The following is a 25110-nucleotide window of genomic DNA, read 5'->3' on the forward strand; positions in this document are numbered from 1 at the left end:
TATATATATATATATACATGATCTATTGTGCTTGTGCATATAAAAAATTAAGAAGTAGAAATCCTTTTACAAAATCAATAAAAAAAATGTACACAAAAAGATCAGATTCCATCATTTAATTAAAAATGACATAAAATGAAGTTTTTGTTTTGCAAAATGTTTGTATTTAAATTTGAAAAATGCATCTCTACACATAATGAGAATGCTGATATATTATTTTGTTACGGCTTTTCCAATGGAAATTCGCGGGCTACTCGCAGAGAATATCGGAAACGATTTCCTAATAGAACGGTTCCAGATGCAAGGATGTTTTCTAACACATTTACCAAATTACGTGAATCCGGTTTTCTTCCAAGTAGTCATGATCATTCTGAACAAGCAGATAACCGAAATGCCAATGAAAAAAAAATCTACATTACGCAAACAAGACTTGTATCCTTTCCACATTTAAAACATACAAAATTTGCAACCAAGAGCTCATGCCAGAAGGTTGGAATTCTGTGAATAGATCAATGCTAATCGTCAACTAATTCCAATAATGCTTTTTTAGTAACGAAGCTGATACGTAATTAGCACTCTAATACATAATTTGCATGCATCATCATCTTTAGATGAGTTTTTAACGGAAACGGCTGCTCCTAGAGACTTCAATTCTATTCCAAAATGACATACACCGTGGCACAAAAAAGTTGAAGCAAATTAAAAGCATCCTAATGGTCGCTTGTGGCGCCCTCTGGGAGATGCAGCAAATCGTCCATAAAATTTGAATTTCCCATCCTAAAAAACCTCCGCATATAAAATTTCATGATTTTAACTCAAAGTAGTCGAGAGTTATTAAAGAAAATGTAATTATTTTTTTAAATTTGATATCCTGTAGATCCTAAATGAAGCGTCTCCAGACCTAAGTTCATAGGAAATTTTTTGCTTAAAATTGAACCTAGAATAACATACTGAAGTATGTACATCTCTTCCTGAAACCCCTGTATCCGGAAAGGTCATGTCAAAAATGAAGGGGTATACAGGGGAGGTCAAAATAGTTCTACTACTTCATAAAAAATATTTTCCTATCGAGCTTCGTTGTGGAGTTATTCGCCTTCAAAGAAAGAAGTTTGAAAAACAAATTCCAATTATAACTTCTAAGTCGTTACCATGACAATAATGAAATTTGGGCAATTAAAATAACTCATGGTAATGTTCATTTCCAAATTTAATTTGATATTTAATATGCCCCATTTGAATTTATACATCTTTGACAAGGTTGCCAAACTTGTCATTTTTCTTTCATATTTCGATTCCTCTCTCACTTTGCTAAAAGAAAGGTATACCGTATATCAGTCGAACAAGTACTCTAGAAGTAAAAATTTATTTTATTATTATGAATTTATATTATGTAAAATTACTACCAGAAAGTTCATTTTAAAGTGTCTGACCTTGTACCTGAATAAAATATGAGGTGGGCTAGCAAGATACAAAATACCTCCGATCCTTTGATCCTCACCCCCACTCCTGTTCTCACATGACTATCTTATATATCAGATCTTATCCATGGCCCGATGTTATCCACACTTTGATTATTCAACTTAGGGCAACTGCTTCCTGGGATATCTGATATTTCATATCTGTCACTTCCCACTACTCTCGTAATTCAGAAAGAATTTTGTCAGATTTGTTACAATTTATAAGTGACTCCTATAGCTGGCACACTCAATTTAAATCAATACAAGATTCCCAGTAAAGTATGGTCCCAGTCCGTTTTTGATCCGCTTGTTAAAGACTTGCCCTTTCATCCGTGAGTCGGTTTCTGTGGCATCTACAACATTAATTCTATTCAGTTCTAGTTGCCTCTGTGAAATGACTACGGCCCATTAATGCTTCACGTGCTAACACGCCAATGGTCTAATTTATAGTGTTCCATTCAAATCTAACTGAATATTTTAAATATTTTCATTCCATTTTTTATAACTTTTGTTTGTTTCTATAGTGGCTGGAGACTAAATAATTGTTTTATTGTACCGTTCAACTGGATTATTCCCATGAGGCATAGCATTGAGGTAATGTTTGATCCCAGATTTTACATAGAAAATTTTTTATTTTTCACAAGTGAAAGATGTTGCTCTATCTACTAGCAACTGTGAACACTTTTATCAAAACATTTACTGTTTAATAACTCTAATAACACAAAACAACCTAAGATCATCTTGAATTACACTTCTGATATTAAGTTGTTGACAAGTAAGGCTATTAATATAAAACACATTTAATTGAGACGAGCACTTGACATTCTTCCAATAAATTACAATACATAAGTCTGTCCATTGCCTACTAGATCTCTATCAGTCAACGCCCTGAACTGCTTTATCAGCAAAGTACATAGAGATATTAAGCAGACAAAAGTTTTTTTCTTCTTAAAAATTATTTCCACCACTTCTTTACTGTTTTGATAATTAAGTAATGCGTGGTGGATTGATCAGCTCAGGCTGAGGACATAAGGTGTACCCCTTTGAAGGGGGTCCTAGTTGGAGTGATCCTTTGTAGGTAAGACAAACCATTAATAATAATATTTATTGTTTATCAATCAATCGATAAATACTTCCTTTTAAACATGTTACAGCTGACCAACTTAATGACGATAATGAACAGTTTTCAATTTTACAAAATGGAATATTTTATCAGACTGTAATTTTAAAAGTGACAAACTACACTGCAGTGAATATATTCGTATTATCCATGATAGGCCCTAGAAAAAAATGTCAAATTTGACATTTATAAAATACTTTAATTGTTTATGTGGACATAATTTAACATTATTTTTTTTATCATATTGTGGCCGAGTTCGGTTTTTACATTTTTATGCTCTTAGATGCTCTACACCATTCGTTTATTACAAAGTTGAGAGTGGGGAGTAATTTATCGGCGTTCGGATATTCTCCGACGAAGTAAACGGAGGACATCTTTTAGCTCGGTAAATTTTGATCGAGGTTTCGGAGAAATTGTGTGTTGTGGCGGGAAATACAGACTGTTGGCACGTTTTTTTTTACAAACCACATACACTTCCAATTAGTCTTATTCTCTAATCTGTGCAGTTAGCCCTCTGTGCTTCCAGAATGAATGCCACAATAACACAAATACTTCATTTCGGATATGAAATATTTTTTGATGATGATGATGATGATGATGATGATGATGATGATGATGATGATGATGATGATGATGATGATGATGAGCGTGAATGTGAACCAGATAAAGTAGAAAATTTTGCTGAGGTTACGGTAATTAATTTTGCCGATCATCAATTTAAACAACATTTTCGAATGAATGCAAGCACATTCGAAGATTTTCTAAGAAAACTGTATATGGTTGTACCTTGTAATGCAACAATAGGACATCCCAAACTCCTATTGGAAAAACAGGCGATGATTTGCGTTTGGTATTTAGCAAATTTAGAGAGTTTTTGGTAAGTTAATTTTTTCTATGTATTAAAAACATATCAATCAATACATTTTTAGATCTATTGCTAGCAGATATGGAATTAGCAAATCTACCGCATGGGATGTACTGGCAAGGATGGGTAAACTCATTCTTGAGGTTAATAGAATTTTCAAAATTATAACTTGGCCAACTCGCCCCAGAGCTTTAAAAATAATTACTGCATTTGAAAATATAAACAGATTTCCTGGTAGGTTTTAATTTGTATTCAATAAGGAATGATGAAGTTTAATAAAATATTGCAGGTGTGCTAGGATGTATAGACGGTAGTCACATTAAAATACTACCTCCAAAAGAAAATCCAAATTCCTATGTAAATAGAAAAAAATTTCATTCAGTACTACTACAAGGCGTTTGCGATAATGAAAAACTTTTCCTCGAAGTATTTACTGGATTACCAGGGTCCTGTCACGATGCTAGACTGTTTCATATGTCAGATCTTTATGAAAGAATTAATAATAATTCCATAGAATTTGTAAATAATAGCCATATTATTGGAGATTTAGCCTACACTTTAACAACAAATCTTATAGTAGGCTTTAAAGACTATGGAAATTTAACAAATCAACAAAGACGTTTTAACATGAAACTTTCTCAATTGAGAGTAAGAATTGAACAAGCTTTTGCATTTCTAAAAGGACGATTTAGAAGACTCAAATATATGGAAACTGTTAAATTCGATTTAATTTGTTTATTTATAATTGATCCTACATAATCTTACTATATTAAATGGTGACTTACCAGAAGAAATAATGAATATACAAGAAGAAATTAATGAAGGAAGGCAAAATGGAATTTTTGAAGTTGTGGAAATTAACATGGAAATGAACAGGAGAGAAGCAATTGAAAAAAGAATTTTTATAATGAATAATTTACTTCCATGAATAGGTATTAAAGAAATAAATGTTTTTATTGTAACTGTTTTATTTATTTGTATAAAAAATAAATATATTTAATATATTAACCTATATATTATTTCTAAGTAAAAGTAACAAAAATAAACTGCGAATTGCAAGGTGTTTCGTTTTGAGTGACACAAATATTAACCGCATATAACATTTAAAAAACTAGCAAATTTTAATTTATAAGTATCGACTTTCTCTTGTATACCAGCTGTCTTTCCGTGGATTATTTGTGAAACAAGCGGTTTATATTTTGAATGAATCAAAACGAAACGTGTTGCATAATATCAAAATAACGTTAGTTTTAAACACTCTTAATTCTCTTCCTTCTGCAACGTATTCACAAGCTTCTCAAATATGTCAAGGTATCTATCCTGTCTCGCCATCTTTTCTTTATGCCTTCTTTCCACTGCATTTTCTACAGTTTTTCTTTTTTTACAAAGACGACTCTGAAATTGTGAAGACATTGAGGTTCCAGAGGAAACGGAGCCACTAGAGTCTTCATCTTTCTCTATAAGTAATGAAACATAAACAAATGCAAAAATATTTTAAATTATAAAATGTGTACCTTTTTGTTCATTATATTTTAACCCAGTTGAACTGCTACATGTCGCAACTGGATTAATTTCTGGTTTCTGATTAAGAATATTGTCCATTAATTCAAAATATAACCAATCCTTTTTATTGTTGCCAGATGTGTTATTGTGTTTTTTAACATTTTTATATGTTTCAACCAGTCCCTTCCACTTCGTGTCACATTGTTGTGCAGTTACTGCAATGTACATTTCCTTACCAAGTCTGTCAGAAATTTTTTTCCACACTAACTTTTTAACACATTTCTGGAATTCCTGATCAAATTCTTCAACCAATGCGATTAAGAAACTGGTATTACTGTACGTCCATATTTTCAATGTATCTGAAAAAGATCATTTTCTGGTGAAGATTCTGAGCTCATTTAACTGTAAATTATATATTAATTAATTATTGGAAAATAATAATTTTTTACTAAAATAACGTTTGTATTAGTTTATACTGACCACTTTTATTTGGAGTGACATTACTACCTTCACTATTTTCTTGGGGATTTACCTCACTCTCCATTGCAACAATTTCATATAAGTTAGCTAAAATAACACAACAATTTATTATAAAATAATTTTTCTAAAAATCATATGTATCGTATTTTATTGTCTCCTTTACTTACTTTTGGGATTTAAATGCAAAAGTGTACCGTCTTCTAATTGTACTAATTCCATTGTCTTCGCACAGCATAAGATAATCGCAAAAATGTTAATATATCAGTCATAAACATATGAGTAACTAAATTTGTAAATTTGTTTAGTCTAATGGTCATAAATAAAAGGAAGACTTTATAGGTTAGGAAAGTATCTGCAATCACAAAACGTTCGGATATTAACGAGGAATACGAGACCTTTTGTGTCACGTGACAAAAAATCTGCGAAACTTTCCTCTGTTCCGTTAGGTAGAAACCGAACGTGGCCTGTATATCACAAAATTTCTACATAATTATCATAACAATGTAATTGTAAAGTTGTTGATTACCTTTTGGAGCGTGGACCTGTGCTACAACTTCTATTAAATTTTGAAGGGGTTGTGAATCAGAGGATGGGTATTGCGGGTGGACTATAGGAATGTCTTTGGTTCTGTAAATATATTAATTAGGGACATGATGTTAGATGAGTTGTAATGTGTTTATACTTTGTAAATAGCATTTGCATATCCTCCTCAATTTCTTTTCTTGAACGTACTCCTAGACTAAAATCATCCTCTATTGGTTCCTAAAAGAAAATTTGTTCGTAATAAATATTTTATTTACTTTTATTTTATTTTTACTCCTATTTTATATTTCTTTATTCTAAGTAGACTCAAAATAATGCAGTAGTGCTAATATAAAAGTAACAATGTTGTTTATGTAAGTTTCTTCATCATCAGTTATACTTGAAAACAGCTCATAAAGTAGTTGCAGTGGTTTAGTTGTTGGGTGTTTGAGGGTGTTTCAATTATTTCCCAGAAAGTTAAAACAGAGTAGAGTTTAGGTTTGATTTTCAAGGAAAGTTGAGTGGCAAAAACCGCATCTCGATATGTTTGTACATCTCATATTGCATTTTCGTATTTTTCATGAAAATTGATATATATATATTTTTCAAATTGGCATATTTATTTTATTTTAAAGATAAATAAATAAACTTTTATTTTAAATTTAATATAATATAAAAATAGCTTTGTATGGGGGCAAGTCGGGTGATCGTGCAGGCCAAGGTATTGGTCCATAGTATCCAATCCATTTGTCCCGGAAGTTGAACGTCAAGCCAGTTTCTCACTAGAAGTGTGGAATGTGTAGGGCATTCATTTTGTTGAAATATTAGTTTTCCCCTGAACTCAAAATTTTCGATATCTAGTTTTGCCAAGACAAAATTATTGAGAATTTCCAAAACGAATTTTGATCAAGATTTTCTTCCAAAAAGTAAGCACCAATTATTTTATGATACGTTATGCCACAGTTGCTGTCACATGACTAACCTTAGTCATTAGTAGCTGTATTCATTATGTACACATTGGCAACACTGCTGTGCTGTGTGCGATGTCAGCTGTCTTTTTATAATGTGTAACCTAGAAAATATAAAATAAATTCAGTTTTCCTTACACTGCTCGAACCATCAACATGTCTTTCATTTCGACTACCTAAAATTTGTTAATCTAAGACATAAATTAACAGTTGCCACGCAAGACTATTAGTTATTATCAATTGAAAATTTGGATTATCTTTAGCCCAGTATCTACAATTTTGAAAGGAAACCAAGCCATTAGATGCGAATATTGATGCGTCAGTAAATAAAATATTGTGATGAAAGAATCTGTTTTGAATCAGTTTCTCACCCATTGTTAAACAAAAGTCCAAACGAAGACCATTAAGCAATTTATGATTAAACACTGGTTTGAATGGATAGATTTTGCTGTACACTAAATCTGCTGATATGTATGTTTTTTGACCTTTTCCTGAGTGACATCTTTGGAATGTATTGTACAGTCATTGTATTCTTTTTAATATTCTTTACATCACCAGTGGTATTAAATTTTATAATTAGCTTGCGAACTGCTCTATGAGTTACAGTTCTGGAATTTGGAATTCGGAATTTTAGGGAGGGTAGCTTAAAAAGATAGAGCATTTAGGCCCCATTGGGCCCAAGGCCAAGGTCTGCCCTTGTTCAGGTATGTGGAGACATTGGCCGGACGAAGAGACATAGCGTTAGTTTGGGTTCCGGGCCATATGGGTATTTCTGGTAACCAGAGTGCTGATCAACTGGCTCGTTTTGGATCTAGGGACCTGAACCAATCCTTGGAATCACACGAGGTAGTGTTAATGGGGCCCTTAATAAATGGTCCTATCAAACTTTAGGTCAAAACTGGAGGAGGAACAGAAGATGTAGGCAGGCCTATAGTTTCATATGGGCCCTACCAAACCTAAGACGGCTGCTGAGCCTCAGTCGAAGAGCCTTAAACTAAATGGTGGGGGTTCTGACAGGCCATTGCAGACTTAGGAAGTTTAATAGGAATTGAAGATGCTTTATGCCCGAAATGTGGAGTAAGGGAGGACACCCCTGTCCACCTTCTGTTACACTGTGCAGCCTTTGGGAGGTTAACACATAAAGTCTTTGGTGCTGAAGAGCTGCAAGAGGTTGAGGTGAGGGACCTTCCATGGACCAAAATCCTGGCATTCATCAGGGCATCCAGTAGGTTCGAGGAGGGTCAGAGGCAGAGAGTGGACAGATAATGGGATGGTGGGGCAGGCAAAAAGGACCCACCTCTGGCCTACTTGACAGGCTAAGGCCGGCCCCTTCATTACTACTACTACTACTACTACTAGGCCCCATTGGACCCCTAGTACTTCCCCCCATTAGGAGATCAATCCACTTGAGCCGCTAACCAACCTAATACAGCGAAAAATGTGGTGACGTTCAGAGGAATCTCTCTAATATAGGCCATAGAAGGCCAAGAAGGCCAACATTCTCCCAACACGGATTCTCTTGTTGACGGGATGGCAATGCATCGCATAGCACATGTAGTATTGTCTCGTCTTCCTGTTCACAACCCCTGCAAAGAGGTGTTTCACACTTCCTCATGTTGTGAAGGTGCTTCCTTAGCCAACAGTAACCAGTTTGAATTCCCGTCACTAGGCGAAGACTTAGACATGGCCAGGTATTTTTTGGCTGTATCCTTACTAGGGTATTCTAAGATCTCCTTAGTAAATTGACAGCTATTTGTATCATCCCACCGTTTCATAAACTCTTTGTGGGTGTTTTCCTTAATAATTTCAAGTGCTGACAGCGGAAGCACACTGGAGGAACCAGGTCTAAAAATATTGAGACCCGATGGCTAGCTTGTCAGCTTCTTTGTTGCCATTGCACCGCTCGTGTCCCTTGACCCAGCATACAGATATACTGTTGGAAAATGAGGCTACGAGCCTGGTGGCATTCCCATACTGACCTAGTCATTAACTTAAGATTACGCAAGATAAGTAATGCTTGTCTACTATCTGTGTAGATTCTGATAGTTTTACCATACGGTTTTACCTACGGTCGATTTCTTTAGCGCCTATGGTTATATTTGCTAATTCCGTTTGTACCACGGTAGCATGCCTATCCATTGCTCAGTGATATCGGGTATGCAAGGATCTAGAATAAATTCCACACCTTCCTTCCTTTTTGATCCGTCTGTGAAGACGTTGATTATATCTTCGCGGGCGGTCTCCTCCTGTCTTCTGATGAGTATGGTGTAGGGTCTGTCGAATGCAAACCGAGGAGAAATGAGTTACAGTTATATTTGGATACTATTAATTAAAAAGTTGTATTGCATATCGATAACGATTCGATAACATTTCACAAGATAAATTTGTTGCTCCATTATTATTAAAAATTATTCGGTGGGCAGTTATAAGGAAATATCCATGGTAATTATATGATATGTAAGATAGTTAAAAATCGCGTCTCCTTATTTGCAAAATGTGATTATTCTTCTTTTTTTGGTTAAACCCCGTATTTCAGCATTTCTTGAGTTCTCGGACAACTTTGTTAAATACATTTAATGAAAACAGAAATTACAGGCACTTTGCTTAAGGAAAATTTCACGTTCAAATTTTTTGGACACCCTGTATGTTTTATTACATATTTGATTACTGCCCACGGTTTCCCAAAATAAGCAAAATTTTTTATCAAGAGTAACTTTTTCTCAAAAAATCAACAATAAAAAAGTTTACAAGAGTGGGACATGCTGTATATACATTCATCAATTAACAATGAAATAGTTTCATATTAAAATATAATTGATTCATAATTTAAAAAAAAAAGTATATGGAACACTGATGCTCCGTACTACCAAATATGAAAGTTTAGCATGGGGTATATGTATGTCCCTTATTACCAAATTAGACTCTGCAGTGAACATGTTCATGTATTTTGGTCACCCTATAGATAATTGAGCAATATATACAACAATAAATAATTTCATGTTAGAATGTCTGCTCTTGTTTATGTATTTTATTAAATTAACTACAATGTTTTATATTATGTTTATACATTATTTTTTTTGTAAGAGAAATGAGCTTAAGCCTATGGGAAATATAATAAAATAACTAAAATGTAAAAAATGTGTTTTAAACACGGTTAAACATAAATATTTGAAAATTAAGTAAAAGTCATATAAATATCCTGGATTTAAACATGCAATAAAAATAGTAGTGTCTCATTTAAAACAATAAAATTAATAACTTCCCACATAATCGGAAGCACTATACTGGTGACATTATTTTCATTATTGGAACACCCATGAATAGAGATTTTCACAACTATGTCTTATATCTTTAAACATTTAATAGGTTACTCACTGTTAAAGAAACATGATTAAAATAATATGCATGCTTTTAAAAGCTGGTAATATAATAATAATAATAACTTTAGGACTTTAATAAACGAAATAATCAAGGACATTTAAATAAAGGGGACTAGGCATGTCACAGTCTATCTCATATGTTGGGTGAAGCTAGGCAACGGGAAAGCAGAGGGCTTTATTTTCATCCAACTGATGCGCGCAATTACATCTCCAATGTCACGTTTTGAAAGGGTCAAAATAAAATATTTAATTATAAATTCTTGGAATCCCAATAACTGTTAGCATTTCTTTCTTATTGCACCATCCCCAGGCATCCTAAAAACATTCACATTTCACTTTTAGAATACTGATGCAAACTTTTAGTAAGACATAAAAATATATTCCCAAAGGAGAACATCAATATGGTTGAATGAATGCAACTTTCAGTTGATTACATCTTCAGTATTTTTATATATAAGTGAACCCACCACCATATTTTTGCTGTTGTATTTATTCAGTTTTTATGCTCGTGCATTTAGTAAAATTGTAAATATATTTTTGAAAAGGTTTTTGTCGTAGAGGAAATTGAAAATGATGAATGATTAAAACTTGTAATATTGGGTATAAGGGATTGAAATACCTATAAATCTATTAAATATAAGTAATGTCTGTAACTTATTTGTGGTGCAGCATTTTCCTTTGATTCGGGCGGTTTATTGATTTTAATGGCCAAACATGGTTCATATTATTGTTTTCTTACTATCTCAGCAAAAATAAAAAAAAAAAAACCAAAAGTCAGTTTTATAGAATTTTACCGTTATTCAAATAAAAGTTACCTACAAGCACGACAATGGCCAGAGTTGCATATACATTCCAAAGTCACCTTCAAGCACACTTACCTGTGGAAGGATAGATGTGGATGTTTATAATCCAATTTCTTACAAATTCTGCACTGTCTAACCATATTCACACCTTAAAAGTTTATCCAAAATACATATATAAACACTAATCACGTTTCACTTACTAAAATCACAACTATTTTCTAACAAGAGACGCCATATTCTGCCAACCACGGCAGAACGAACGTGGAACACGCTACAAATTATTGCGTTGTTGCCAAGTCTTCAAACATGGCAAATATGAAAAATGAAAAATAATTTAATATGTACAGAATTTAACAATATTGTATGTATAACTTAATAATACTATCCTATAATAATAATTTTCACAATTGTGATGAAAATTGCGATAAAAATATTAAGTACATTTCCAGTACAATTATATAGCTGACAATAATGATACAATTAGACTGTGAATAGACGAGGCATCATCCAGAAATGTAAATAAATAAGTCCTCTTTATTTAAATGTCCTTGGAAATAATAAATAAAATAATAAATTGTCTTTTATATTCTAAGTGAGTAAAAATATATTTACACTATAATACTTACTGTTTGTTTAGGCATCTCTTCTCTGATAGAAATTTCATCTGCTCGAGCTGTTGGCTGTTGCAAAATATCCTCAACATTGGACAGTTGCAGAAACATCTGATCTGTTCTGTCTTGCAATATTTCAGGCGTTTCTGTTATTACTTTACGGGCTCGTTTTGTTTTAATCTTTGCTATTGGTGTTGGAGGTGTTTCAAATATACCTAAAATAAATAGATCCTGAGAGTTACAAGCGTTAAATTTTGTGGTCAACCATTAACCTTATTTTCACCTATCCGTTAGCATAGCTTATAAAACCAATAGTCATAATATTTGAATAGTTTGGATTGATAAAATTTGTACAAAACAAAAATGAACACAAATCATGAACATTCAGTACAGATTTTGCAAATATTTTAGATAGCAACTGTTTATTTAATGTCGTACTATACTCGGCGGCCGAAATTATAAAGAGTGACTAATACATAATATAAAAACACTATTACCATAATGCGTATAAAATATAAAATGATTTCTATATGGTTCAATATTATTTATCTTTGTGCCGCTCGCCATGCACATCGGTAGAATCTATAATTGTGTATAGACTGAGTTACACTGAACGTCGATCTATATTTTATCTCTGTCTTTTGCACTTGGTAGGGAATAGGGAAATGCTTTTTTAGTGGGTGTAAACGGACTTGATTTACCCGACCTGAGAAATGTCATAGCATAAGCGTAGGCGAGGGGTCTAATTCCATGGCTATAATAAATTTATAAATTAAAAAAACACAACTGGGACGTTTTAAAATGCTGTAATAATTAAAATTGATCAAAGTGCCGGTTATAACAAACCGTAAAAAATATTAGATGTTATGTTTTATTATGTTTTTTCAATATTTTCTATATCTTGTTGTCTTTTACGCAGACACGCCAATGGATTTTTGTTTCCGGCACACTTCATCCCCCTTACTAGTCCAAGAGTTAGCGATGAATCACTATCTATAATTTTGGCCGTCGAGTATAGTATGTTAGTTTACAATAATCACTCTATTTTGAGTGATGCTTATAAATGTCTAATGGCTGTTTTCTTTTATTCATGATTTCAGAATCATAACGCGTTACGATCCAAATTCTAGCAACTTGATTGGTTTCCATCGAATCGTAACATGTTACGATTACGAAATCATGAATAAACGAAAAGGGCTATTATGTAAATATAGATTAAATGTCTAACAAACTTCATATGTCATACATTATTATTTACTACAATGTCACATTTACTGTTATCAACGGTGATTTTTATTGTAGAATAATAAATATTTTATGAACAATAACTACAGTTTCATCAAAATATGAAATTAAACTTATCAGGAATAGTGAATTTTGGTACTTTTTTAATACTTATTATTTATTATTATTTGAAATACCTACCCGTTTCTGTAAGATCAGCAGCGGCATATCTAAAAAAAAAAAATGTAAGTATTTACAAATTATTGGCCCTTAGTTGAAAACGTGATTATGAGAAGAAATTTTATACAAACTGGGTCTGATGTGTTTAGAAAAAAAAAGAAAGTAGATTTAGACCCCTTATGCACAGGCGAGTTTTTCACCACCGCACCACATTGGATATTTACCTTTGATTGAACATATTGATATAAATTGAAATGTGTGCACGATGTGATTTTTCATCACATGATAAAGTTCACATTGTGAGTGAACTGCCATTTAAAACAGCGGGTTCTATTGATGAAAGTACAAATCTGTTGTGATACAGCAGTGAAAAACCCACCTGTGTGTATAAAATCTTAATGTCTTTTTCTATGTTTACAGATGCATCCACATTTCTCATGATTTTATTATACCTACGATAAGATATAAGAAAACAAAAATAATAAATATATTCCTAACAGAAACTCACTGCTCATGTTTTTTTTAAATCAGCAACCAATACATTCATTACAATGCTGATCTCCAAAACATCATATTTTTTATTATTAAATTTAAAATATTTACGTTGCTGATCCAATAAAATGAAGTAAGTTTCATAATGGGAATGGGTTTTAAATCACTTTCATTCATCCACTCATATTAAATATTAATACTGAACTCTATCTGAACTTGTCAACTGCTTCATTAGTCGTCGACTATGCACAATATACCGCTACTCGAATGAACTTTCAAAACAGGCGTTTCAGATGATTATAAGTATGTGAAGTGCTACCAACACAGCAAATATAGTTTTTATTTCGCTTTTTATTTATACAACACAAATTTTTTATGAAAAGTATCTAAATGTAACTGTAACTCGTAGAGCAAAGCGTAGTACAATGATAACGATGCTAGTACGCTTGTAGTTATGGATTCTGTACAAGACAATCCAAAGATGTCACTCAGGAAAAGGTCAGCAAACATAGATACTAGATCTCATATTTAAAGAATTTTAGTATACACCAAAATCTATCCATTCAAACCAGTGTTTAATCATAAATTGCTTGATGAAGATGATGGTCATCGTTTGGACCATGGGAGAGAAATTGTTTGAAACAGACTCTTTCATTACAATATTGGTGGTTTCCTCTCAAAATTGTACATACTGGACAAAAGTTAATCCAAATTTTCGATTGATAACTAATAGTCAAAAATTAAGAAAAGGAAATATCTGGTGTATGGCAAAATATATCATAAAATAATTGGTCCTTACTTTTTGGAAGAAAATGTTAATCAAAATTCGTCTTTGGAAATTCTCAATAATTTTGTTTTGGCAGAACTAGATAGTAAAATTTTGAGTTCAGAAAAAACTAATATTTCAATAAAATGAATATGAAGTAAGATAGTTAAAACTCGCTTTTTTTTATTTGCAAAATGTGATTATTCTTCTATTTTTGACTAAATCCCATATTTAAGCATTTCTTGAGTTCTCGAACAACTTTGTTAAATACAGTTTTTAACAAAAACAAAAATTAAAGGCACTTTGCTTAGGGAAAACACATTTTGAAATTTTTTGGGTTTGGCAAAATTTTTAATCAAGAAAAACTTTTTCTCAAAAAATTGACAATAAAAAAAGTTTACAAGAGTGTGGTACCCCATCCGGGGACACGCTGTATATATGTAAGCTATTATTTTTAATTTTTAAAACAATTTTAGGAAAAATTCTTTTGTTTTATCAGTTGATGAAGTGTAGGGTGTATCTGAGGGCATGTAGTAATACTAACACTAACAAATATTTTAAAATCAAATAAAAATAAACCTTACCCAATTCCAGTAGGTATATGAACAGTGGATATCAAAGAAATTATTTCTCCTGAAATAAAAAATAAACTAAGTATGGTAAAAACTATATTATGAAAATTATTTGTTATCTGAATACTATTTGCATTGAAGATAATTTTAGAAAATAATATACACAACATTAATAAGCCACCCAATGTTGAACACAATACAACTTACTGTAATGAAAATATAATAATTTTACTGCTGGCGTCATGTAAATTTATATATTGAAACTTTGTATTTACTTACAGTAAGCCTTATGATTTAAATTATAATGCACTCATATAAATGAAAGGTTTTTTAATTGTTTTAGTGAAAACATGTATACATTAATATGTTATAATTATCATAACAGATACTGTATTCTAACACAAAGTGTTACTAAGGCTGTGTTCAGCGAATGGTCGGACTAGTTCAGTCAAACTTTAAGCCTTTAAGTAACTGTATTAAAACCTGCCCAATATTCCCAATCAGCTGATTAGGCTGACCAACGAAATATTTGTCCGCTGAATGACTTTGACCGGTCCGATCATTCGCTGAACACAGCCTAAATATATGTATATTAGCACAACAAAATTACAGTTTGTCTTAAATACTGCAAATGTGTAGACAGTAACAATATGTATAAGACATCTATAGAAGCAGACATTTGTATTTCACATGAAAATAGTATCCATTATTTCAATTACGATTTTTTCAGTTTTTATACATTATACAAAAATATGTACTTATTTAATAATTACATTTAATTACTCACCCTGTAAAATTGTTGCTTGTTCCCTAAAAATTTTTAACATACCATTGACTAATGTTACAGACAGTCTCAAAGAAAATCGCTTTTTAGGGCTGGTAGAATAACTTATAATAAATAATTTTAACTCATCACTAAAAATAATTTAAAATTAATACATACTGCTCATATAAACACTACCACAGATAATATTTTCTTTATTTGAGAACAAACAAATTTATATAATTATTAATATTGAAAATATGTTGCTATAAATTCATGTTATATTGTTATAGGTAACTATTGAGTTTTGTCAATATTTTATAAAAAATCTACTTTATTGATTCAATGGATTTTAGACAACATATAAAATTTAAAAAACTTATTAAAATGTTACTAAAATGCTATGCAGGGTAATTCTAAAATATGCAGCTAAATGATACAGTGCAAGTAGAAATGAAAAAGGGTTGTTTGAACCTAATTTATTGTGCGGCTGTGGCTTGGCAACTTGGCATTTGTGTCATTGATATGAAAAGTCAAGCAAAGCTGATGATTAGTATTTAGTACTAGGCGAGGTCTGTATAGACATACCATCCCTCGGAAAGGATGTAAAACCGTTGGTCCCTTGTCCAAACAATGTTAGGCTAGTAAAAGATCCCTACCCTACAACAAAATAGGGGTTCTCCAAAATTTCTAAGTTGGGGGTTGCTCATGTAGTGGTTCCCTATACCCTGGCACTGGGAACGCCACTGTGAGAGGTTCAGTGGGGATAGGATAGGACTTCTCTCCCCTCGCGCGGCGGGGAGAGAACAGCAGTCGAATGATGGAATGGCACTCGAGTGGTTTGGTATTTGGCGCTCTGTTACGTACTCGTATTTTATACTTATACTGTGCAAACTGTTAATATATATTATTATAACCCGGTTGTGACTGTGTTATTGCAACCCTTTCTATCCAATACTCTACACTCATCTCCTGGAATCAGTGTATAGCCATAGTAGCAGATAGGCTAAAAGGAAAAAGCAAGCAAACTTAATTTATTTATGTATAAAAATCAACATTGACTGAAATGTGACCTCTCAATGTAATACCACAAATATTTTTCCATATGACTTTAAAACAGTTTAAGATAAAGGCTTTTTTATCACTATGTAGAATTTTTGTTTTACTAGAAACAGTACAAGGGATAACAAAAATCTTAAATGAAAAATTTTTAATTACAAGCATATTCATAAAAAAATCTGTTAAGTGGGTGGTTAATGTAGTGGAGGCCCAAAAACACCCTGTATGTATTTTTTAGATATTCTAATAATATATTACACTCATATAAATAAAGATCGATGCATATCGACTACAAAGCCTTTACCACAAACTATTTTCAAATTATATGAAAAAATATTGGTGGTACCATGTTGAAAAAACTATATTTTAATAGGTTTATAGGACTATATTTTAATAGGAACATACATGGTATATCTAGGGCGGTATATCTATCTAGGGTATTGCTAGGGCAAACATCAATGACACATAAATAAAGAAAAAAGTTTCTATAAACATATGCCCAAAAGTACTTTATTTAAAGTGATTAAAATGAATGAAAAAACAGCTGGGAGAAATCATTTAAATAATAATTGTATCCATAGATAACATGATTACTTGAATATTATATTTATTTATTAATTTGATGTTTTGGCAATTTTAGCAATAAAATTTTATTAATTGTTAGGAAAAATACATTCTAACAATAAGAGAGCGATGACTGCTGAAAATTATGCTGGAAATATTTTTACAAAGATGCATGGAATATTTGCAATTTTTTTTTACATCCAGAGGATATTATGTTTTGATATGCACATTCTTTTCTGTGATTTTATTATAAAGGTGGGCCAGACTTAACACTTTTGGGGCAGGAGGGGGTTATCCTCCTATTGTTACAGGATCGATTTTCAAGAAAAGTTCAATGGCAAAAGTCACATTTCGATATTTTGATTCATTTAAGAGATTACGGATGCTTCCAATTTTGACCATTTTCTATCTATATACAAGGTGTCCCAGTACTTGATACAAAAAATTTGAGTACAAATATATGAGGTCAAAATAATATCAGTTCTCCATATAATTTTTTTTCATACGGGCCTTCGTTAACAAGTTACGGGTCATTAAAAAGTAATTTTTATTTACAGTCTCTAAACTATTAACTTAGCATGATGCAAATTTGGTGATCGATAACACATGCATACAACTTGTTTCTGATATTGTAAGTGAAACATTATTATGCCCAGAATGCCAGGGATGGACTATGTCCAATGGTTAACAACTCAGAAATTTTGCATAGATGATAATTGCAATCTGCTTGTATAAGTTCCTTAAATTAACAGTTTAGGAAATATTTGTGATTTTATTTTTAATTTTTAATTGAACCTAATTACTATGTTAGAACTGTACATATTTTTAAAATAAGAGCCTAGAAAGTCTTACTGTCTGCTAATGTAATTTTCACCAACAAAGTTTGACAAACACACTTTCCACATAACACAAAATAGAAAAACAAAGAATAAGTTAAAGTAGGTTAAAAAATAATTTAAAAGAAAGAAAACTATCAAAATACATTTTCGATATCTTCTACTTTTTAAGTCTACAAATGTTATTTGTTTGTACACGAAAAAGCATTTCAAAATGGAAATTAATTCTTTGTAGCAATTCAACCCTTGTCTGTACTGGGGTTGCTTACACTAAATTAACTTTTCAGGTATCCCCACAGGTAGAAGTCCATCGAGTTAAAGTCTGGAGAAAGGGGTGGTCACAAAATTGGGCCTCCTCTCCCAAACTATTTATTAAACACAATAGATAAATAATTTCCTACATCAATATTGAAATGGGGAGGAGCCCCATTGTGCATGCACCAAACGTTTCTTCGGATATCTTATGGAACATTGTCTAATAGTGGCTGCAAATTATTTAGCAAAAACTCCAAATATTGATGAATTTGGCTTCACAAGAAATGGCACTCTTAATTCCCATAACTTACATTTATGGGATGAAGAGAATACGCACGGTACTGTGCTAATAAAAGAGCAGCACCGATACATAATTGAAGTATGGGCAAGAATAGTGGGTATTATTTTAATAGGTCTATACGTTTTTGAGAAACATGGCATCAATATTTGGAGATGAACTTACTTTAACTTATTCTTGTTTTGTTTTTCTATTTTATGTTATGTGTATAGTGTTTGTCAAATTTTGTTAGTGAAAAATATATTAACAGACAGTAAGATTTTCTAGGCTCCTGTTTAAAAAATATGTATGGTTCTAACAGTAATATGTCCAATTAAAAATAAAAAAGAAAAAATTATGGAGGCGCCGCTCGATGAGCACTGTGACATAAAATGACAAATATTTCCTACTGTTAATTTTACCGAGTTGAACCAAGAGGGTATTATCATTGGCAAATTCTTCAAGGAACTAATTTTTGATACAGGCAGATCGCAATCGTCATCTATGCAATAATTCTAACCATTAGGCATAGTCCGTCCCTGGCGTTTTGGGCATAATGAAGTTTCACTTACATCAAAAACAAGTTGTATGCATGTGTTATCGATCACCAAATTTGCATTATGCTGAAGTTAACAGTTTACAGACTGTAAATAAAAATAACTTTTTAATTTTCACCTTTGAGGGCCCGTAATTTGTTAACGAAGGCCTGTATGAAAAAAATTTATATGAAGAACTGATATTACTTTGACATCTATTTGTACTCGACTTTTTTGTATCAAGTACCCAGATACCCTGTATATATTTTGTTTATTAAATTTTTTGATATTTGAATCCAATTAAAATGTCCTTCAATGAAAAAAACCAAAAATTATTTTTTGTAACTGTTTCTTGTGTTTCCCCTAATGTATCGATAAACCAAAAATGGATGATAAATTGAATTGTAAGGGGTGTCCGAGTGCAAGTTTACCAATTTAAAATTGTTGCCATTTCTCTTACAGTACCTACCTTTTGTAACAAAATAGAGCAATGCATATTTAAGCAAGGAACACATATTGTAAAAGCATATTATAAATTGCATGTAATTTTGGGTTGTTTGGTACCTGCTAAGCAAGCAATTCAATATTTAGTGGTGAAATTCGCAGAAAGCGGAACTGTATGGTGCTATGAGTTCTGTGAATGAAGGTTAGAGAACATATCAGTTCGGTGATTTTTAGTAGAACTGATATCCAGTGATAAAGCTTATTCCCAATTAAATGGCTACACAAATAAACAAAACTGCCCTATCTGGAGAGCTAAAAATCCACCTATCATCCAAGAACTATCCATAAATCCACCAAGTTACCATGTGGTCCGATATAATGGGCATACAAAGTTATCGGATTTCATAGTAAACGAATCAATGATGTGGATATAGGCGATATGTAGTTTCAGCAAGATGGTGCCACATGCCAGACACCTAACAAAACGTTGATTCTTTGTTCTTTAGATATCCTGGGCACATAATCTCTCGGCGAGCTAGATTGACCACCACAATTTTGTGATTTGAGTCTATTAGACTTTTTCTTTTGGAAGGAAAATTCTATGCAAATATGATTCAATAGCTGAAAAATGGCAATAGAGAACTTATTATGGAAAAACACCACAGTTGCCAGAGAAACCAAGGTGACCACTTAAATGATACTGTGTTCAATGGTTAATGATATAGTTTGAATAAATAGTTGCAATCAAAATTATTATTGAAATATTTGTCAAATTTTTACAAATTTGTTGGGACACCATTTATCACAAAACAATTGATTTACATGAAAGGAGAGTTTGTGCAGATTTTAACAATCACAGTTAAATAAAGAGGTTATTTTTGATTAAAGGAAACAAGTAAATTTTAATAAAGAAGAATTGGGAGAACATTGTTTAAAAAAAATAATTTAAGGTAAAGGGAATAGGTAAGTAAATATAATTATAGTTGGAAAATGTACGAAAAAAATAATCGAAAACTGTATTTTTTTAACTTAAGATGATAGATTTCCAATTTTATAACAATGTAGATACACATGTCATGGGTCTGTTTTACACAGTGTATGGATGTGACAAATTGTGACATCTGTATTTCTATCAAACATCCATTTTATGTTCAAATGGATAATGTATAGAATATCCAGAGCAACTAGCCGTAGGATGAATGTGCACTCTGTTTGGGAAATTAGATTCAGTTTCTTTTCATTTCAAGTTTTACTATACTCCGCGGTCGAAATTATAGAGAGTGACTCAGACATAATATAAAAACACTATTACCATAATGCGTATAAAATATAAAATGATTTTTATATGGTTCAATATTATTTATCTTTGTGCCGCTCGCTACGCACATCGATAGAATCTATAATCGTCTATAGACTGAGTTACACTGAACGTCGACCTATATTTTATCTCTGTCTTTTGCATTTGGTAGGGAATAGGGAAATGCTTTTTTAGTGGGTGTAAACGGACTTGATTTACCAGTCCTGAGAAACGTCATAGCATAAGCGTAAACGAGGGGTCTAATTCCATGGCTATAATAAATTTATAAATTAAAAAAACACAACTGGGACGTTTTAAAACCGTAAAAAAATATTAGATGTTATGTTTTATTATCTTTTTTCAATATTTTCTATATCTTGTTGCCTTTTACGCAGACACGCCAATGGATTTTCGTTCCTGGCATGCTTCATCCCCCTTACCAGTCCAAAAGCTAGCGATGAGTCACTCTCTATAATTTTGACCGCGGAGTATATATCATTTTAACTGCATATCATTTTAATTACTTGTTTTTAAATCACCAAATTAGTTATTACAATATATTTTCTGCTAATTTGGTTAAAAAATGTTTATTGTTAAATATTTAAGAGGCATATTTTTCTTGAAAAGCAGTTCTGTTTTAAAACATCATATTTACCCATTCAATTTAAGACGTCACATATAAACCTGGTTGATTTCATACAAGGTTCTTCACGGTAAGTGGCCTATTAAACGTTTCAGAGGAACCAAAGACAATATGACTGAAATTTTGTTTACGGGTGTTATTAGATATGTTCTCTTCAATGAAAATAATGCCATCAATGTAGCACTTCCGGTTATATCGGAAGTAGCTGTCAAATTCGTTATTTTAAATGGAACACCTTATATATTATTGCATTATCGACAAGATAAATTAAAAATAGATCAAAAATGTTAAAGCTTCCTTGTACCCAAATCTAACCATTTTCGAGATAACCGACATTTTCATAAAAATTTTGACAGATGCAAGCGTTTCGAAAATTCCTTATATCTTTCTTCGTTCTGGGAGCTTTTACTTGCTTTTCAGAATACACAAAGAACATAAAATGTACTACCTTCCGCTATCAAAATTACCTGAAGAAAAAAGTGTCCCATTTTTCACGTTACATTTTGAAACCTTAAAACCAATAAAACTTTGTAAATTCAAATGGAACACACTGTATTTCATTTTATAGAAAATCAAATTCTCTTTTCATCGATATGGGCATTGTAGTGGTTACAATTTCAATTTTCTCAGATATTTGCGGTTTACTTAGTTTCAAGAATATTACGTTAAAATATCATCAAATGTGCCTTGAAAATATGTGCAAATATTGGTATTGTCTTTCAGTATTCTACAAGTATCAAGTATTTTCTCAACAAGAAAAATGCAGAATAATTATTCTAATTAAGATATTTTGAATTTATTTTATATCCATGCGACATTCACCATGAATCAGTACCAGCTTCATTTCTATATCTTGGTATTTTGCAACATTTGAAGAATTGGATGCGAATGAAACTCGCGCCCAGCTACCCACAATACAGTTCTTTGTAGAACATTGAAATATTTTTTATTTTTTATTTTTGTTCATGATTACATTAATAAAATGCGTTGTTTCACGTTTGTTGCATCATTTAAATAATGAGGGGGTATATTTACAAAAAAATAATAAGATTTCCTTCCAATGAAATACTATTATTAGTAACTGCAAGTACAATAAAGAGCACATAAGCATTCTTTCATAGTATGCTATTCTCAACTTCATTCCAAATATCATAAAATTATAATAATGTATTTATTAGTTATTTGAAATTTCTTATCTTCGCTATTCTTTAAAAACTTTTACAACATTAAAAATTAGAAAAATTTTAAGAAAATCAACTGAAATTATTTCAGTATTGTTCTGTTTCAGTTGCAAAATACCAAAGCATAGAAAGATCCGCGGTGTTCCATGGATATAAAATAAATTCAAAATATCTTCATTAGAATAATTATTTTGCATTTTTCTTGTCGAGCAATACTTAATACTTGTATAATACTGAATGACAGTACCAGCCTTTCGAGACACATTTGATGATATTTTTAAAGTAATCTTCTTGAGAATGTAAGTAAACCGCAAATATCTAAGAAAACTGAAACTGTAACTCCTACAATGTCTATATCGGTGAAAAGAGAATTTGATTTTTTATAATATGATGCAGAAAAATACAGGGTGTTCCATTTGAATTTAAAAAGTTCTGTCAGTTTTAAGTTCTCAAAATGTAACATGATAAATGGAACAGTTTGTATAATTTTCTTCAGGTAATTTTGATAGCGGAAGGCAGTGCATCTTGTTCTTTGTGTACTCTGAAAAGTGAGAGCTCCCGGAACAAAGAAAGATATAAGGAATTTTCGAAATGCTTGAATCTGTCAAAATTTTTATAAAAAGTCGATTATGTCGAAAACGGTTAGATTTAGGAGCAGGGAAGCTTTAACATTTTTGACTTATTTTTAATTTATCTTGTCGATAATGCAATAATATATAGGATGTTCATTTAAAATAACGAAGTTGACAGCTACTTCTGGTATTACCGGAAGTGCTACGTTGATGGCATTATTTTCATTGAAGAGAACTTATCTGGTAACCCTCGTGAACAAAATTTCAAAGTCATATTGTCTTTGGATCCTCTGAAAGGTTTAATAGGTCACTTACCGTGAATAACCAAGTATTATATTGAGTTTACGAACAAGAGAAAACAGAACTATGATATTTTCTCATAATTTTTCAAATAAAAAGTTACTGTATATTTTAAAATCTACAAATATATTAAATATGGAAAATATGTAATTATTTCATTGCCTAATTAAATCATCTTGAAGTAATACTCGATCAAATTTAAGATTGCTTAAAATATATATTTTAGTTGAAGATCTTGTTGTGTTTGAGTTTTAGCAGGTAGTGCTATAAAAATTGTATGTGTCTCCATAAAAATATATTACTGCAAAGCATTAACCAACTACAAATTAGAAAAATACAAGCAATTTTACCATAGTTTAAGTAAGTTCAACTCCTTTATTTGTTTCTTCGTAACAAATCTTACACCTCTGGTTGCCACCACCCAAGCTATTCCAAAACGGCCCCCATGTTGAGAATTGAGTAATATAATATCAAAAAACATTTTTCCTTGAAAGAAAAACAATTATTTAATACTGTATGTCGTATATTCAACTAATTTATAATATATTTATCTTACTTTTTTCTGATAGCCAGGAAATACTTCTCAAATTTACTTTTCCTGTGAACCAATTTAAATTATAATTTGGAAATACACAATTATTTTAAAATCAAATATGAATTTCTAGGACGCTACGACTGAGAGGACAATAATGTAAATGCTATTGTCATCAGTCACCATTGTTAATAAAACAATCAAATTTCTAAACAAATGAATTGATAACTCTGGGGTAATAAGATTTACATGATGCATAAGATTTCCCGCGCTGTCATAGACTTTTGGCCAAAGAACTCAAAGAAGTAGATTTCCATCAAATTTAACCTCGAGTTGTCCAATGGCATTGCAGCATTTCTGAGGTGGAATACGTCATCGGTATTACATTAAATTCAAAACACAGAGGCCGTGGCGATAGCGGTGAGTTCGCTACGGCATGGAGACGTTGCGGTGGTGTCCTGTTACCACCCACCCAGACTACCACTACTTGACAATGACTTTGACAAAATCCTTTCCTAGCCCCAGACAATTGCCATCGGGGACTTCAACGCCGCCATTATTCCATGGCTAGAAATTGGCCTCAACACTTTGGGATCGAGGGGGATTATCCCTCTTTATCCTGCCTCATCTCGTGTAGGCCTGGACAGCCTTCGTAGGTGGGCCCCATCCGTCGTCTACCCCGACCGCAAATGCGGCCGGTGTAGGCGCTTTGTGGGACCTCCTTTTGTCCTGGCTGGGCCCCGCCGGCTAGGGCCCTTTCTTCTGGCGCTCTTCTTGCTTCGCCGGCTCGTCTGTGTAAACCCCGGGGGTAGTGTCATGTTTATGTGTGGTATGGTTGGGTAGGGTAGTGCGGCTATGCAGCCTGGGATGCGCTTTGCTAAGGTGGCCCTTAGGCTAGCGCGGGAGGG

General features: G+C 32.2%; 2 protein-coding genes across 2 annotated transcripts in view; one reads left to right on the top strand and one right to left on the bottom strand.

Annotated features, from left to right (window-relative positions):
* Positions 1 to 24044, bottom strand: part of LOC108904657 — a 29585-nt gene extending 5541 nt beyond the window's left edge. The window contains exons 1-7 of the mRNA XM_023454060.1: positions 24021 to 24044; positions 15731 to 15858; positions 14956 to 15004; positions 13135 to 13163; positions 11725 to 11924; positions 6108 to 6187; positions 5952 to 6052 (exon numbers count right to left, since the gene is read on the bottom strand). Coding sequence (XP_023309828.1) covers positions 5952 to 6052; positions 6108 to 6187; positions 11725 to 11924; positions 13135 to 13163; positions 14956 to 15004; positions 15731 to 15770 — 499 coding nt within the window. The 5' untranslated portion in view covers positions 15771 to 15858; positions 24021 to 24044. The remainder of the gene's footprint in view (positions 1 to 5951; positions 6053 to 6107; positions 6188 to 11724; positions 11925 to 13134; positions 13164 to 14955; positions 15005 to 15730; positions 15859 to 24020) is intronic.
* LOC108904659 (putative nuclease HARBI1) lies at positions 2788 to 4363 on the top strand. The gene is made up of 3 exons (XM_018707294.1): positions 2788 to 3454; positions 3507 to 3676; positions 3732 to 4363. Exons 2-3 carry the CDS (start codon positions 3565 to 3567, stop codon positions 4199 to 4201), a joined length of 582 nt encoding a protein of 193 aa, XP_018562810.1. The 5' UTR covers positions 2788 to 3454; positions 3507 to 3564; the 3' UTR covers positions 4202 to 4363.
* Positions 24045 to 25110: the final 1066 nt, after the last annotated feature.

This window comes from Anoplophora glabripennis, unplaced genomic scaffold, assembly GCF_000390285.2.
Source record: "Anoplophora glabripennis isolate ALB-LARVAE unplaced genomic scaffold, Agla_2.0 scaffold102, whole genome shotgun sequence".
In the NCBI taxonomy this organism is placed as follows: domain Eukaryota; kingdom Metazoa; phylum Arthropoda; class Insecta; order Coleoptera; family Cerambycidae; genus Anoplophora; species Anoplophora glabripennis.

Coding starts and splice junctions, on each gene's coding strand:
- LOC108904659 (XM_018707294.1), top strand. CDS start 3,565: ATGGGTAAACTCATTCTTGAGGTTAATAGAATTTTCAAAATTATAACT. Junction 3,677..3,731: donor AAATATAAACAGATTTCCTG/GTAGGTTTTAAT, acceptor AAAATATTGCAG/GTGTGCTAGGATGTATAGAC.